This window comes from Macaca thibetana, chromosome 13, assembly GCF_024542745.1.
Source record: "Macaca thibetana thibetana isolate TM-01 chromosome 13, ASM2454274v1, whole genome shotgun sequence".
Taxonomy (NCBI): Eukaryota; Metazoa; Chordata; class Mammalia; order Primates; family Cercopithecidae; genus Macaca; species Macaca thibetana.
The window spans coordinates 721,421-737,605 of record NC_065590.1 but is presented as its reverse complement, the minus strand read 5'-3'; the positions used below and the strand labels follow the sequence as shown (position 1 = coordinate 737,605).

General features: G+C 47.8%; 1 protein-coding gene across 1 annotated transcript in view; it reads right to left on the bottom strand.

Moving 5' to 3' along the window:
- NCAPH (non-SMC condensin I complex subunit H) overlaps positions 1 to 13,226 on the bottom strand; it is a 36,738-nt gene extending 23,512 nt beyond the window's left edge. The window contains exons 1-6 of the mRNA XM_050755096.1: positions 13,120 to 13,226; positions 7,810 to 8,062; positions 7,564 to 7,654; positions 6,833 to 6,925; positions 6,385 to 6,523; positions 5,125 to 5,249 (exon numbers count right to left, since the gene is read on the bottom strand). Coding sequence (XP_050611053.1) covers positions 5,125 to 5,249; positions 6,385 to 6,523; positions 6,833 to 6,925; positions 7,564 to 7,654; positions 7,810 to 8,062; positions 13,120 to 13,138 — 720 coding nt within the window. The 5' untranslated portion in view covers positions 13,139 to 13,226. The remainder of the gene's footprint in view (positions 1 to 5,124; positions 5,250 to 6,384; positions 6,524 to 6,832; positions 6,926 to 7,563; positions 7,655 to 7,809; positions 8,063 to 13,119) is intronic.
- Positions 13,227 to 16,185: the final 2,959 nt, after the last annotated feature.

Genomic DNA, 16,185 nt, shown 5'->3' with positions numbered 1-16,185 from the left:
GGAAGTTGCAGTGAGCCAAGACTGAACCACTGCCCTCCAGCCTGGGCAACAGAGTGAGACTCTGTCTTAAAAAAACAGAAAAGAAAATGAGAGTTTAATAAACACTTGAAGCTTTAAATTCTGTTTGTGACAATCCATCCCTTTTTCTATCTTCCATACTCTTGGCGATTACAAGTTTACGGCAGCTTACAGAGCAAAAAAAGCTTTCCAGGATTGGAGTACTTGGCATTTCTTCATGACAGTATTCATTTCACTTGGCATAAACATACCACAGCCTGTCAGTATCAGGCTTAGAGGAGGCAGCCCTGCTTGCTGCTCTCTCCTTTTCTCTTATAATCATGGGAAAGGCCGATGCAGGCCTGGGAAACAGGCCATTTTCCTCAGGCCCTCAGAATTGAGACTACCCGGTAAGAAAAAAGATGACTACAAAACAGAATTTCCAAACATCCTATACTTAATAATCCCTGATTGATTTGAACATTTCACTATAGAACCAAAAGAAAGAATGACAGTAAGGGCCAGGAGCGGTGGCTCACGTCTGTAATCCCAGCACTTTGGGAACCCCAGGTGGGCGGATCACTTGAGATCAGGAGTTCGAGACTAGCCTGGTCAACATGGTGAAAACCCATCTCTACTAAAAATACAAAAAAATTAGCTGGGTGTGGTGGTGCGCGCCTGTAGTCCCAGCTACATGGGAGGTTGAGGCACGAGAATCGTTTGAACTGGGGAGACAGAGGTTGCAGTGAGCCAAGATCGTGCCACTGTACTCTAGCCTGGGCCACAGAGCAAGACTCCATCTCAAAAAAAAAAAAGACTGACAGTAAGATAAATTCCAGATTACCTAGGAAGGGGAAAAAACAAGGGGAATTGGGGGAGGGAAGGGAATGTAGAAGGGCTTTCTGGATCCTATGACTAATAAGTAATACCGCTTCAGATGTGTGTAGCATATAACCACGTTTAAAGATCTTGACATAGGCCGGGTGTGGTGGCTCACGTCTGTAATCCCAGCACTTTGGGAGGCCAAGGCAGGGGGATCACGAGGTCAGGAGATCAAGACCATCCTGGCTAACACGGTGAAACCCCGTCTCTACTAAAAATACAAAAAATTAGCCAGGCGTGGTGGCGGTGCCTGTAGTCCCAGCTACTCGGGAGGCTGAGGCAGGAGAATGGCGTAAACCTGGGAGGTGGAGCTTGCAGTGAGCTGAGATCGTGCCACTGCACTCCAGCCTGGGCAACAGAGCAAGACTCCGTCTCAAAAAAAAAAAAAAAAAAAGACCTTAACAGATTCACTACTATAAAACCCAGATGTGGGTATGGCCAGCATTCCCTGTTTTTACAGTATATGACAGTGAGATTCGTATCTCTTCCCAGGTCACACAGCTAAGGATGGAGGAACCTAGATCTGAGCTTTACATCATCTGCCTGCACATCTGGCATCACCCATGGTTAATGCTGACACACATAGGAAAAAATACAACTCCTCTCCCCACAAGAGCCAGTCACTCTCGCCTCTCCCCTCCCTTTTAGGCCTCATTCTCAGTGACTCTCCTTCCTCTGGCCCCTCCCTGCCCGTGCACAGCAATGCCCCGCTCACCTCACCACTCAGAGTGGGCATGGCAAGGCCCATTTCCCTAGCCCCTGCACACTCAGTCTTACCACTATCATTGCTATAAGAACACTGGCATTCATCTCACTGTTGCCCTTTATCTGGCTTATTTATTCATTACACAAAAAGACCCAAGACACCCACAGTTCTGCATTTCTTGGACTCTAAGATCTATCCCCACCACGGCCCCCATCTCCCGCTCCTCCTCAAAAGCTGGTATTTCCTCAGGGCCCTCTAGACTCAGTGATCGGCAAAATTCTATCGCCCACTGAGTTCCTGAGGATTCTCTCCACCTACTTGTTCTCACTTAAGTCTTCTCAATGGGGTTCTCATTTCACTCTCAAGGGGTGAAAACTGTTTCCTAGAGGCAAGGTGGAAAACAATCTTAGATATTACAATAATGTTTGCCTATCCAAACTCTACCCTATCCGACAAAATCTTATTCCTTAATATTTCATTTCAAGGGGAAGGAGTAGGCACAAAATGTCTAAAAGGGTCTGAAGGGGCAAAAGTGATAAAAAACAGGCTGGGGGCACTGCTCCAACTGAGACATGGTGCCAGCCTGAGGATACGCTTCCCCTGCAGGCCTCCACAGTGGCTGCTTTCTCTTCACAGCCCTCAAACCAGTGGCCTACAGGTGGGTTAGGTGACTGCAGCATCCAACTCTCCCCCCTCCCAATTTCTGATGCCCCCAGCTCTGAGTACCACATCAGCCTTTGCCACTGTCTGCCCATCTGCGTTGCAGTCATCTTCCGACTCCCCCAGGTCACAACCTCCCCTTCTTCTCGGAAGATCTTAGTATTAGTTCATGGCTCATTACTATTCTCCAAATTTACTCCTGGTGTAGCTCTTACTGATTTCAATATTCATATGTTGATCCATCCAGTACACTGCCTCTTGGTTGATATCCTCTCCTTCAATGGTCTCCTTCATCCTAAGCAACCCAGGACTCCAAGACAGCCTAGTAAGACCCCCACCCCGCCTCCGCCATTTGTTCCCTCGCCTGTTCTGAGTTGAGTCATTAACCATGACTGCAACCTCTCCATATGTTCAATTCTAAGGGCCCCTCTCTGACAACCACCTCCTACATTTCCAGCTCACTCCTTCTTGTCCCCAGCACCAAGAAGTCTTTGACCCCACCAGGCCTACAATCTACTGATTATATTACTTTCCACTGCCCCTCATTCCCCTCTCTTCCCAGGTAAAATTCCCTAAGCAGTGGCTGCGACCATGCCTTTACACATGCTCTCACCTCCAGTGCCCCTTTCCAGCTGTGTCCATTCACTCAGCTCAACAGGATCCCGTAATAAACCCAACTTTCTGCCTACTCCATGATTGTACCCACACAGGTATTCACGGCTGGAGAAACAAAATCATGCCTACGGACCTCACTTTAAATCCATCTGCTACCACCCTCAGGTAGACCCTAAGTTGTCTGACAGTCACACCATATCTCCTTAGTCCATTTACTCACCCACCTCCTAGAGGACTCTTTCCTACCCTTTCCCTCATACCCCTAGTGCCTTCTTCCCCCATCCTCACTGTAAGCTGATGACCTGGCTTCCTATTTTAAGACAGTATCCAGAAGGATCCGCCATGAGCGCACCCAAACAACACCACTGTCAGTCAAGCCCAACCTGTGCTGTCCATTCCCTTCCCTCTCACCTGAGCAAGGACATCACCCTGGCAATTCTCCTTTCTGCTGCATCATCAATAATCCCTTCTCCACTAGACTGCTGCCATCAACAGAACATGCTGTCATTTCTCCCATTCAAAAACAAGATCAAAACTCTTGGCTTTACCTTTCCCTCCATTTGCTATCCCAGTACTCTGCTCCAAATTATAGCAAAACTCTTCAGAACAACTGCCTATATTCAAGTGTTTTCAGTCCTTTTCTCCCATTTATCATAAAGAATTTCAAATCCATAAGAATGTTGAAACAGTCATGTAAATCTCTGTGAAACTTCAATTTAGATGGCCCCATGGGTGGCATTTTGCATATTTGTTTCCACTTTCCATACATATATCTCTCTCTCCCCCCACCCCAGAGTTTTTTGACAGTGATCCTCATGACACTTCACCATGTGGCAGTTACTAAGCTACTGCCTCTCAGCTCTAAGCCTACCCTTTCTCCTCGGCTGTGATGCGGAAACTGGGACATTCAGCTTTGCCAGCTGCTGCCTGTTAGGCTCTGCCAAGAAGGGGCACTAGAGGGAGACTGCAGGCTCCGAGGGGAAGAAGGCACTTGCTCCTCTCTGTAGGTTGCGTGTTAGGAGAGCGTCACCGAGCAGCGTTCCAGCCTGGCTGCAGCAGGGCCCACCTGTAGCAGCAGCTGAACCCCAGGTGCAGATTTTCACTCACAGAACCAGCCTTATTAAAACACCAGCACCAGCCAGCATGCCCCCGCTCCAGGGTCTGGGTCCTGGACACACAATCCCCTCCCCCAAACTCAGGGACACTAGCACCGGCCAAGCCCTTCCCTGGAGGTCTGAGCTTGAGGTCCAGAGGGGCCCCCTCCAAGCTCATTAGTGGCCTCAGGTTGCCACATTTGGCGTGGTTGATCATTCCCCTTCTCATTTGGACACCACGCTCTTCTGGTGTTCCTCCTACCTACTGGTGTTTCTTCAGCTCTCTGAACTCCTAACATTGGGGAAAAGGAACTCCCAGTCTTTTTCCCACATACACTCATGTCCTTGGTGACCAATTCCAGTTTTGTGACCTTAATTACCATTTATGAATGTTGTGGAGGTAAGAGAGAGAAGTAATCTAGTCTATTGCTAGTGGGAGAGTAAATGAGTACCTTTTTTTGAGGGCAACTTAAAATCCATGTCTCAGAATTTTCTTATATTCTCCCATACAAGTGCAAAGATAATAAGTATTAGAATACTCACTGAAACAATGCTTTTAATGGCAGAATTAAAAAATAAAATTGTAGTAACACCTGTTTGCTTTAAATTAACTGTGCTAATTATAAATGAGACCTCCAGTACCATTTGTTTAAGCAGATTCCTTAGGATTTGCTAGATAGATGATTTAAAACTAGGATTCTGGAGTTAGACCACTTAGCTTCAACTCCTAGCTCACTCACTAGATGTGTCGTTTTGGGCAAGTCATTGTGCCTCAGTTACCCCTTCCTAAAATGATACAAGAATGTTGTGAGGATTAGATGAGTTAACACAGGTTACAGGTTTAAGGAAATATATGGTGCTCACCATGCGTACATTAAATGTTAGCTAACGTAACCACTGCTACATTTACTAGGATATAAAATTAATTTTTTATCAATTAGATTTCTCAGCAATTTGGAGTCTCTTCTCAATCATTCTGAAACACTGAGGGACTTACTTTTAGTCTTTACTGTCAAGCTAAAGGATGATAATGCAGAGATATCAGTTGAATGTTTTACTCCCTTGAGGCTTAAATGGGCACATACCAGCAAGGCAGCCTTAGCCCTGCCAAGTCTCGGCCCCTAAGGCTCTGAATTAGTCAGAAACCACACTGTGCACACAGTTCCTCACCTCACACTTCCGATCTGCTTCGGAGACATTGAGGTTGTTTATGTTCTGCTCGATGGTTCTGTGTAAGAGCTTCTTCTTTGGCTTTGGAGCCCTTTTGGTTGTTCCCATTTCAGTAGCACTTCCATCTAAAAGGAGAAACACAACTGTGTACTGCAAGGGCTGCTTTTTTTTTTTTCTTGAGACGGAGTCTCGCTCTGTCATCCAGGCTGGAGTGCAGTGGCGCGATCTCAGCTCACTGCAAGCTCCGCCTCCCGGGTTTACGCCATTCTCCTGCCTCAGCCTCCCGAGTAGCTGGGACTACAGGCGCCCGCTACCGCGCCCGGCTACTTTTTTGTATTTTTTAGTAGAGACGGGGTTTCACCGTGTTAGCCAGGATGGTCTCGATCTCCTGACCTCGTGATCCGCCCGTCTCGGCCTCCCAAAGTGCTGGGATTACAGGCTTGAGCCACCGCGCCCGGCCCAAGGGCTGCTTTGAAGCATGTGATGAACTTAACTTACTCAAGTTCTTCAAAACCTGAAAGAACGGTCATAATTTAAACATGTGAGGCCGGGTGTGGTGGCCCACGCCTGTAATCCCAGCACTTCGGAGGCTCAGGCAGACAGATCGCTTGAGCTCAGGAGTTCGAGACCAGCCTGGCCAACAGGACGAAACCCCATCTCTACAAAACAGTACAAAAATTAGCCGGGCATGGAGACGCACACCTGTAGTCCGAGCTACTTGGGGATGCTGAGGCAGGAGGATCGCTTGAACTCAGGAGCCAGAGGCTGCCGTGAGCCAAGATCGCACCACTGCACACCAGCCTGGGTGACAAAGTGAGCCTCGTCTCAAAAAAAAAAATTAAATAAACAAATAAAAACAAAAAAACCCCCAACCAAACAAAAAAAACATGCAGTTCTCTCAAAACATCAGGCATATTTAATCTGCAACTTATGGAGAAACCAAACTATTAGATTTGGCTTCTCATGCAAGTCCATTTCCAAAGACTCCCAGATCAGAAGTTCCTTAGTTGGTGATGTTTACTCAACCTGGCATAAACAAAATATAAACGCTTTTATAAGGCCCTTCTCTTTTTCAAGGAAACATAACTTTAGTGTTTGAGTATCTTCTCATGTAAGACCATATATGGTTCTAAAAATGTCCTGTTTTCAATAAAATGAGATCACTGATTTTTGTGACCTTCTTCTAGTATATTACTCAAATAACTACCTGGTATGCCCTAAAAAAAAAAGCCACTTAAATCCAGATCCCTAGCCACCTACCTGCAACATGGCCTTCCACTTCTTCCAAAGACGGTGCATCTTTGCCCAGTCCCCCAAGGACTCTGTATACGTCGGCATGGACGGCGTCCACGCGTACGGCATAGATCTTAGTGCTGGCATCCAGGGTGCCTGCAGCCACCTGGTCAAACAATCAGAGTGCATTCACAAAGATGCACAAAAAAGAACTTCTGAACAGGTAAAACACAGCCAGCTTCACAAAATATTTACTTGCCCCAAGGAAACAATGACAAAGATCCCTCTATGACTGATAGGGAATAAACAGAATATATATTCTGTCTGTATTTCATCAGTTTAGGAAAAGAAAATTAACTAACATAACATCTAAATGAGAAGTCTCTCGTGTATTCGCAGAATTCAACTGTGTTATGCCAAATAGTAGAAATCATCATTTAATTCAGATGCAAGAGGAAGTGGACATCCTTCTTACTTTAAAGTTGGTTGGTTCGGTGTCTTTCTGTTTAAGAATCTCTGACATAAAATCAATCAAGTGCAAACCAAAAGCATTCTTGGTAGTGATTTTCTGAAAACAGAAAATTGCAGAAAGGATTGTTATTTATAGCCTAGGCTCATGTAAATAATGCTGCTTTGAACAGAGGAAGCTAAGTCTTTATACAGGAATACCCACATATTGTCACTGACCTCTTTTCCCAAAAACACCTGTCAAGAGCCAAATCCTCACAGGCATGTCCTCATGTTCAAGGCTAGGGAATGACGGCACAAAATTCCTGAATGCTCGGTGTGTGCAGGCCCTGCTCTAAGCACTGCACACAAAGGGACTCACACCCTCCAAACAACTTCATGAGGCAGGCACTACCCTCATTCTCCAGAGGACACGGAAGCAACATGGTTGGGTGGCTCCCACACAGCTTAGAGCATGTAGCTTCCAACTCAGGCTAGCTCCAGAACTCTACTATTCACTCATGTGCCATGCTGCCTTTCCAGATACACGGCAGATAACAGGCAGCCTCTCAGGAGGTGCACCACGGGTCTAGAGGAAACAGTAAAACCACCAGCACTTCTGGTGGAAACCACCAGCACTAAGATGACTCACTGGAGAATCATCATCATTGATTGTGCATTCTCTACAGAAACAAGATAGCTGGATTGCCCCTGTGATCAAGGGATCACATCTTCAGTACTAAACCAGCAGATACTCACATTTTCAGTGGACAGTTTGATACAGGTAGAGTAATGTTCCGTAATCTGCGTGTTTGTAAACTTAGGCATAGTAGCTGAAACATCAATAATCCTAAATGGAAAACAAAAACAAACAACTCTGGCAAGAATCCATGATAGTTTAAATTTTCAAAACCTAGACCCATAAAGTTTTGTGGAAATCCCTGGACCTACGCAGCCCACATCAAGGCGGCTGCCTCAAGGAGAGCCAGCCCAGAAGCCCCTCACCTGCTGGAGGGGGAGGCCAACAAGCGAGGCGAGTCGGTGCTGAACTGCAGATCAAAGACCCTCGACCGCCTCCGCTGCAGCCGCTCCTTCTCATCGTCATTCTGAGGAAAGTCTTCGAGGACTGGGGTGCCGGGAATATTGAGAGGCGCCTTCCTGGGCAGGGGCATCGGGAACACCCGCTCTGAAGGGGAGGAGGCACTGTGGGGGTGTCCTCGGGTCTCCAAAGAAGAGTTATTCATTGTGGCTGGCAGTGCTGGAACAAAATTCTTGCTCAAGAAACCTTCAAGAGAACATTTCCTACATCCAAAGAAGACTTGAGCCCGTCACAGGAGGGGAGGTTCAGCACACACTCTCCACGAAGATCTTCTCCAACTCTAATACTTAATGGCTAGAACCTCTAGAGTTTGGGTTTCAGGGCGGTGCGGGGCGGGGGCCATAGGTTTCTGATGCTTCTTTGCTAATCGGGGACAAACAATCCACTCTGCAGCTGTTGTGAATGGAAGTACTGCACAGATATAAAGGTGGACGATAAGCTCACAAGCTGGACAACAGACACATATAACCCATCATCAGGTACGCGAGAGGCAGACGCTGAGATAAGGGTGAGGTATGGGCTACAGAGTCAGACAGGCTGGGCTCGGATCCCAGCTCCTCCACAGCTCGGCAAGCAGAGAAAAAACAACATAAACATGTAAAACAAACCGAACGTTCCAAAGAATCATCCAATTATTTGCTAACTACAAAGGGAAAAATGTCTTTTACAATAAAAACTCTACCAGTGACCACATTAACCAGTCAAATGTAGCCTCACTAAACATCAATCCGAAAGTTACTCATCTCTTCACGTGACACAATGTGAAATTCACAGCATCACCCAGGAAATATTTCCACCGAACACGTTTAACCTAAATTTAACCAACGAACTTTAGATCTTTAACTTCTGGTTTACGAGAAATACAAGGGGTTGAGGAACAAGTTAAATGATATCACAAGGAAATACTCAGACAAATCTAGAATGCAGGACAGTTTTCAAGAAAACTGTCTTAGTCTCTTAATTTAAAAGATACCAACCAAAAAAAAAAAAAAAAAAGGCTGGACATGGTAGCTCATGCCTGTAATCCTAGCCCTTTGGGTGGCAGAGGTGGAAGGATCCCTTGAGGCCAGGAGTTAGGAAACGGCCTGGGCTACCGGGCACGGTGGCTCACACCTGTAATCCCAGCACTTTGGGAGGCTGAGGCAGGCAAATCACCTGAGGTCAGGAGTTAGAGACCAGCTGGCCAATATGGTGAAACCCCGTCTCTACTAAAAATACAAAAGTTAGCTGGGCGTGGCTATAATCCCAGCTACTCAGGAGGCTGAGGTGAGGTAATTGCTTGAACCCAAGGGAGGCAGAGGTTGCACTGAGCCAAGATTGTGCCATTGCACTCCAACCTGGGCAACAAGAACGAAACTCTGCCTCAAAAAAAAAAAAAAGATGCTTATTAGTGTTAGCCATCCAACTGAGTTAGACAGGTGGATATCTAATCCCAGAATTTAGGGAAAGTTCCAGGTGAGAGACACGCACTGGGAAGTCATCAGCATGTAGAGGGTATTCAGAGCCATAATACTAGATGAGATCACTAAATAACTGAGTAGAGAGAACACTTTAAAGGTTTAAAGAGCAGGAAAGCATTTTGGGAGGCCGAGGCAGGCGGATCACATGAGGTCAGGGGTTCGAGACCAGCCCAGCCAACATGGTGAAACCCCGTCTCTACTAAAAATACAAAAATTAGCTGAGTGTGATGGTGGGCACCTGTAATCTCAGCTACTCAGGAGGCTGAGGCAGGAAAATCGCTTGAACCTGGAAGGTGGTGGCTGTAGTGAATCCAGATCATGCAACTACACTCTAGCCTGGGCAACAGTGAGACTCTGTCACAAGAAATAAATAAAAATAAAGAGCAGGGAAGAAGGAGAAACCAGCAAAAGAGCTGGGAAATGCGCAACTAGTGAGGTGGGGAGAAAATCAGGAGAATGTGGCATTCTAAAAGCCAGGTGAAGAAAGTATTTTTAGCGGAGAAGGATGTGATAAACTATGTAGACGAGGACTGAGAACCCATCATTGGATTTAGAACCTAGGGTTACTGGTGATCTTGACAAAAACAGTTTTCCTAGAGTAGTAAGGGAGAAAGCTGAACTGGAGTGGTTCAAGAGAAGATGGGAGAAGAGAAACTGGAGACAGCAAACAGTGACAAGGCGTTCAAGGACTTCTTTTTTTTTTGTTTTCCCCGAGACAGAGTCTTGCTTCGTCGCCCAGGCTGGAGTGCAGTGGCAGGATCTCAGCTCACTGTAACCTCCACCTCCAGGGTTCAAGAGATTCTCCTGCCTCAGCCTCCTGAGTAGCTGGGACTACAGGTACATGCCACCATGCCTGGCTAATTTTTTGTATTTTTAGTAGAGACGGGGTTTCACTGTGTTAGCCAGGATGGTCTTGATCTCCTGACCTCGTGATCTGCCCATCTCGGCCTCCCAAAGTGCTGGGATTACAGCGTGAGCCACCTCGCCCGGCCTATTATTTTTTAGAGACAGGATCTTGCTGTGTTGCCCAGGCTGGAGTGCATGGCTATTCACAGGTGCTGTCCTAGCTCACTGCAGCCTCACTGAGCACAAGCAAAGTCAGCCTCCTGAGTAGCTGGAACCACAGATGCCTGGCAAAGTACCCCACTTCTCAATACACCTATATCTTTCTAATTCACTCTCGCGTTCTCTGACTCCAGTGATCTTTTTGTTTTGTTTTGTTTTTTGAGACAGTCTTGCTCTGTCTCCCAGGCTGGAGTGGAGTGGCTGGAGCTTGGCTTACTGCAACCTCTGCCTCCCAGGCTCAAGCAATTCTCTTGCCTCAGCCTCCGGAGTAGCTGGGACTACAGACATGCGCCACCACACCTGGCTAATTTTTGTATTTTTAGTGGAGACGGGGTTTTGCCATGTTGGCCAGGCTGGTTTCAAACTCCTGACCTCAAGTGATCCTCTCACCTTGGCCTCTAAAGCCTGTAGTCCCAGCTACTCGGGAGGCTGAGGCAGGAGAATAGTGTGAACCTGGGAGGCGGAGCTTGCAGTGAGCCAAGATCACGCCACTGCACTCCAGCCTGGGCGACAGAGCAAGACTCCATACCAATATATATATAGATAGATAGATAGATAGACAGACAGATATAAAATTCTTTTTATACTTTTTAAAGTGGAATACTTAAAATTAAGATGACAGAGTAGTGCACCTATCGGTAATGACAAGGTCTACGGTGTGGCTATGGTAGTGAGTGAGTGGTTATGGCCTACTTACTCTACTATGGTAGAGTAAGAAACAAGATCACTGAAACAGAGAGATGAACAAACTGAGAGACCTTAGGGAAAGTTTCCAGGTGTAAGAACCAGAAGGCCTGGCTTCAACTCCAGCTCTGCTGTTTACTAGCTAGTGAAATTTACGCAAGTAAATGCTCTAAGAATTTGTTTCATCCCCCAAATGGAAATAACAATTTAGACCACAACTGGTTCAGAATTGATGATACAAAGGAAAAAATAATGTACAACATATTTAATAGGAATATATTGAAAACAGTGATACACAATAAACACGAAATGGTTGCCCATGTGAGGGAAGACGGAGTGGTGAACAGGGATAAAAGGGAATAAATAAAATGTAAGAACCTCATGTGTACCCTGATGGCTTCCCAAACGCTGAAGAGTATGATTAACATAACTCTCACCTGGGGTCAAAACAAACAAAGTGAAAACAGGAAGGGAGGATGCAAGAGACATTTTTAGAAACAGAATCAAGAGGACTTGTGAGGACAGTATTTGAATGTGAGCACAGTAGGCTACAGGCTAAGGAAGGAAGCTGGACCTTGGGAGAGGATACCTTAACAGAAATAGGAAGCACTGAAGGAGAACCTTATCTAAGAGAGAAACTAAACTTGGAATTCGAGGCACGCTTTAATTCTCCAAATCATCTTCCCGTGGTTTCTCTCCTTGCCTTTCATATGCATCCATTCAACCCATGGTTACTGAGCTCAGACACTTCCTATGTTTACTTCCTCATTTCCCACTCATTTTTCAACCCACTCTGGTCTAGTTCCTATTCCAACTTCCTAAAAACTATCTTTTCGTGATCTTCTACAACTTCCATGTTGCCAAACCCTATGGTCATTTTCTGGCCTTTCTCTTGGAATTCAGCAGCATTTGAAACAGCTGACAGTTCCTTCCTTGTTGAAACACTCTTGGCTTCTTCCTATACCACTGTCTTTTGAGTTTTTCCAGCTCATCCTTCTCTATCCAGCTTCTAAATGTTGATCCTAAATGTGCATGGCCTTCCTAGTGTTCTCACCTGTTCCCATGGTTTTATGGTCTATATGATAATGGTATCCAAATTTATTTCTCAGTCCATGGGCCACTTCCCTGCGTGGTCCATGTTAACTCCCCCGAGAGCCAAATTCTCATCTAAGTGATTATAGACCCCTTCACCTGAGTCTCTCTCCCGTAAGTCACACATACCATGTCCAAAATGTACCTCAATTTCCCAGTCTCTTACCCAAGGCCTCCAGACCCTGCCTAGGTGTCAGGCCTCACTCAGCTTGGTCACAACGTTCTGGTCAGGTCCTAGGCTAGGCCAGCTCTTTTCTGCCTCATTTTTGTACTTGCTCCTTCTGCCTCCAACACGTTCCCTGGTACCTGCCTAAAGATCTTCCCTGAACTCCTAGCGGAGCCACCCCCACTCTGCTATACTCAACCACAGCCCTCAGCCTCATCTGTAATGATTTCTTTTGTTTACTGTCTGTCTCCCCAACTCCAACAGTAAGTATAGAGATACGATCAGTTCTGTTCGCCCAAAGGGAGAGCTCAGTACTTTTGAACAGGTGCAAAAATAAACGCATGCATGCTAAGCATACGGCGGTAACCACACCGCTTCCAAGGCCCTGAAAATACCATCTATTCCAAGAAAACCACCATTTTAACGGAGAGACACCAAGCACGCCTTAGCAGGCCCGGGAGGAGGCCGCCCCACCCCCCGCCCGGGGACTGAGGGGCGTGGACCGGGCCCGCGCGCGCGCTGCGACGCCGGCCGAAGCCGCTTTCTGATTGGCTGAGAGCACAAGGTCAGCCCGCCCAGCGCCGGCCCTCCCCTCCCCCCGCACCTGCCTCTGCAGTCGGCCGCAGGGCCAAGCCCCGGGCTGAGCATATCCTCTCTCCCCGCCCAGGCGAGCCCGCCAGCCCTACCCGCCCGAAGGACTGCTTCCCTCGGGGCCCTTCCCGCCGCGCCTCCCGACGGCCCGGCCTCACCTGGGCCGGGAGGTCCCATCCTGCTTTGGCGTCTCCTGAGGTGGTTTTAAATCGCGCGCGTCGAGACGCCTGAGCGTCGTAACGGCCGCGTGACGTCACCGGAGGGCGGGGCCAGCAGCGCGCCTGCGCAGACCTCCGCGGGCTGCGCCAAGGTGTGGCGTTCCGGGTAGAGGACCCGCTCTGATTGGGCTCTTGGGGTCTGTGGACCCCCTGAAATAGGATGAAAACCCATTCCTTTCGAGCACTAGGTGCAGGACTGGGCTTGGGGGCCCATCGTCGAGCAGGACGAGCAAAGCCCGTCTTTCGTGGAATATACTTTTTTTTTTTTTTTTTTAAACAGTCTAGCTCTTGACCCCCAGGCTGGAGTCCAATGGCGCGATCTCGGCTCACTGCAACCTCCGCCAACCGGGTTCAAGCGATTCTCCTGCCTCATCCTCCCGAGTAGCTGGGATTACAGGCATGAGCCACCGCGCCCGGCTAATTTTTGTATTTTTAGTAGAGACGGGGTTTCACCATGTTGGCCAGGATGGTCTCGAACTCCTGACCTCAGGTGATCCGCCCGCCTCGGCCTTCCGAAGTGCTGGGATTACAGGCGTGAGCCACCGCGCTCAGCCCGTGGACTTTACTTTCTAATGGGGAGGCAGATGATCGAGAAGACGAGACCTGTGCTGTGTAGGCAGCAAAACGCTGAAAACCTGGGAGGAAAGGGACGGAGGGGAGCTGGAGACTACATGGGAATGAGGAGCGGTCCAGGTGGGGAAGAACTGATGCAAAAATGCTATATATACATTTAATATAGTACAAAATGTATATTTAATATAGTATAAAATATAAGATGAAGGCCATCATTTTATTCAGATTCTTGTGAATAGATACCTGGAAACACCCTTCAAAAAAAATAAAGGTCGAAAAAGCAAAATAAGCATAAAATGCCATCTGTTCTTTCAGTTTCATCTAACCCTAAGGATTGAATTATGGAAGTAAATTATGGAAGGGTCATTCCCTGGAATATCCCTAGCACATCCTAGAATTTCTTGTAACTCTCATCATATCTGGCATCTTTTATAGTGTTTCTCTTCAAGGGCACTATTAGCATTCAGGGTGAAACAATTCTTGGCATGATAGGATGTTTGCCCTCTTTGTGGGCTCTTAAGCCTCCCTGACACCATAAATGCCACCAATGCTCTCAGTCATTTTGGCAATCAAAAAGTGTCACCCTTTGTTGAAAACCAGTTTTTTTTTTTTTTTGAGACAGTGTTGCTTTGTTGCCCAGGCTGGAGTGCAATGGCACGATCTCAGCTCACTGCAACCTCCACCTCCCAGGTTCAAGCGATTCTCCTGTCTCAGCCTCCTGAATAGCTGGGATTACAGGCGCCCGCCACCACGCCCGACTAATTTTTCTATTTTTAGTAGAGATGGGGGTTTCACCATGTTGGTCAGGCTGGTCTCGAACTCCTGACCTAAGGTGATCCACCCACCTTGGCCTCTCAAAGTGCTGGGATTATAGGCGTGAGCCACTGCACCCAGCTGAAAACCACTTTTTAAGCCTATCTGTTGTTATAAACTTGTTCTTCTAGTGAACACCTTCAAATCTTCAGTGTAAGGCTGTGTGGGTTAGACCAAACGGGTTGACACTGTTCATCTCAGCAAATGATACCATCAGCCATCTAAGAACCCAAATCAGCACCCAGGAGTCATCCTGGGGGGCCCCTCCCTGGGAGGGCCTCTCCCCATGCAATCTATTATCAAGCAAGCTATTTTCACCTCCTAAAAATCGCCAATCCTGCCTTTCTCCTTCCATCCACATTACCTTCTCACTGGCCTGCTCTGGCCCGCCCCCCAGGCCCTGAGTAGTGTATGAGGAGTCCAAATGTGAGCTGTCACTCCCACTTGTCCCCCCACCACTTCCTCCCGGAAGTATAACCCTTGAGGGGTTCCACTGCCCTGGGAACCTCTAAGCGTCCTACAAGGCCCTGGAAGGGTCTTCCTTCCCCCCTCCCCACCCCTGCAGCCTCTCCAGCTCCTCAGGGACCTTGCTCCCCTTGCTCCCTGCCCTCCAGCTGCCCTGGCCTTTTTTCAGATTCCCCTCATCACGCCTGCTCCTACCCCCAGGCCTCTGCACACACACACTCCTCTAGCCAGGATCCTCTTCATCCCCATCTTCACCCCTGTAGCTCCAATCCGGTTTCCACTCCCCTCAGGTTCCTCAAGGAGGCCTTCCCTGATACACACAACTCTCCATACTGGAGGCTTCAAGAGAACTTGTCACAGGTGCAATTTTCCATGCACTTGGGTGACTATTTCATGTCTGTCTCCTACACAGACTGTCAGCTCCATGAAGATGAAGCCGTATCTGCTCACTGTGGTTTTCCCACGGCCTGGTGCTGGCCCTGGACACTGCAAGTACTTAAATACATATTCAGTGAGTACAGCTGGAAGACAATTTTAAATCCTGGGTTGGGCACGTTAACCTCTCTGGACCCCATCTTCTTCCCCATCTATAAAATGGGGAAGGCAGTATCCCCTTCACTGGACTTGCTCAGTATATGCTAGGGTCCCTGTCATCTCCCTCACTTGTTCTCTCTGCTGAAAGGATCTGAGGGAGGACATTGGGACAAGTGTGATCCTCTGGATTCCATGTGTACACTAAGAGCAGCAAGGGTTGGGAGGTGAAGAACAGCTTGAAAGCCCTGGTGGAGGAAAGCTACCAGGTGACCCACGAGGTGAGCCTTGAGGCTGTTCTGTGGGGATAATGGAGCCGCCTGAGCCACTTCCAGCTTCATGTGCAGGAAGGCAAAGCCAGCTCCATGTCCAGCGTCTCTCTGGGCCAGGGCTGCCTCGTGCGGGCAGGTCTTTCACCTCCTGCTCTGCATGCCATCTTTGTTTTGTTTTTAGGGCTATCAAGGATGCCAAAAGAGTGAATGATTTGGCCGGGCGCGGTGGCTCAAGCCTGTAATTCCAGCACTTTGGGAGGCCGAGGCGGGCGGATCACGAGGTCAGGAGATCGAGACCATCCTGGCTAACACGGTGAAACCCCGTCTCTACTAAAAATACACACACACACAC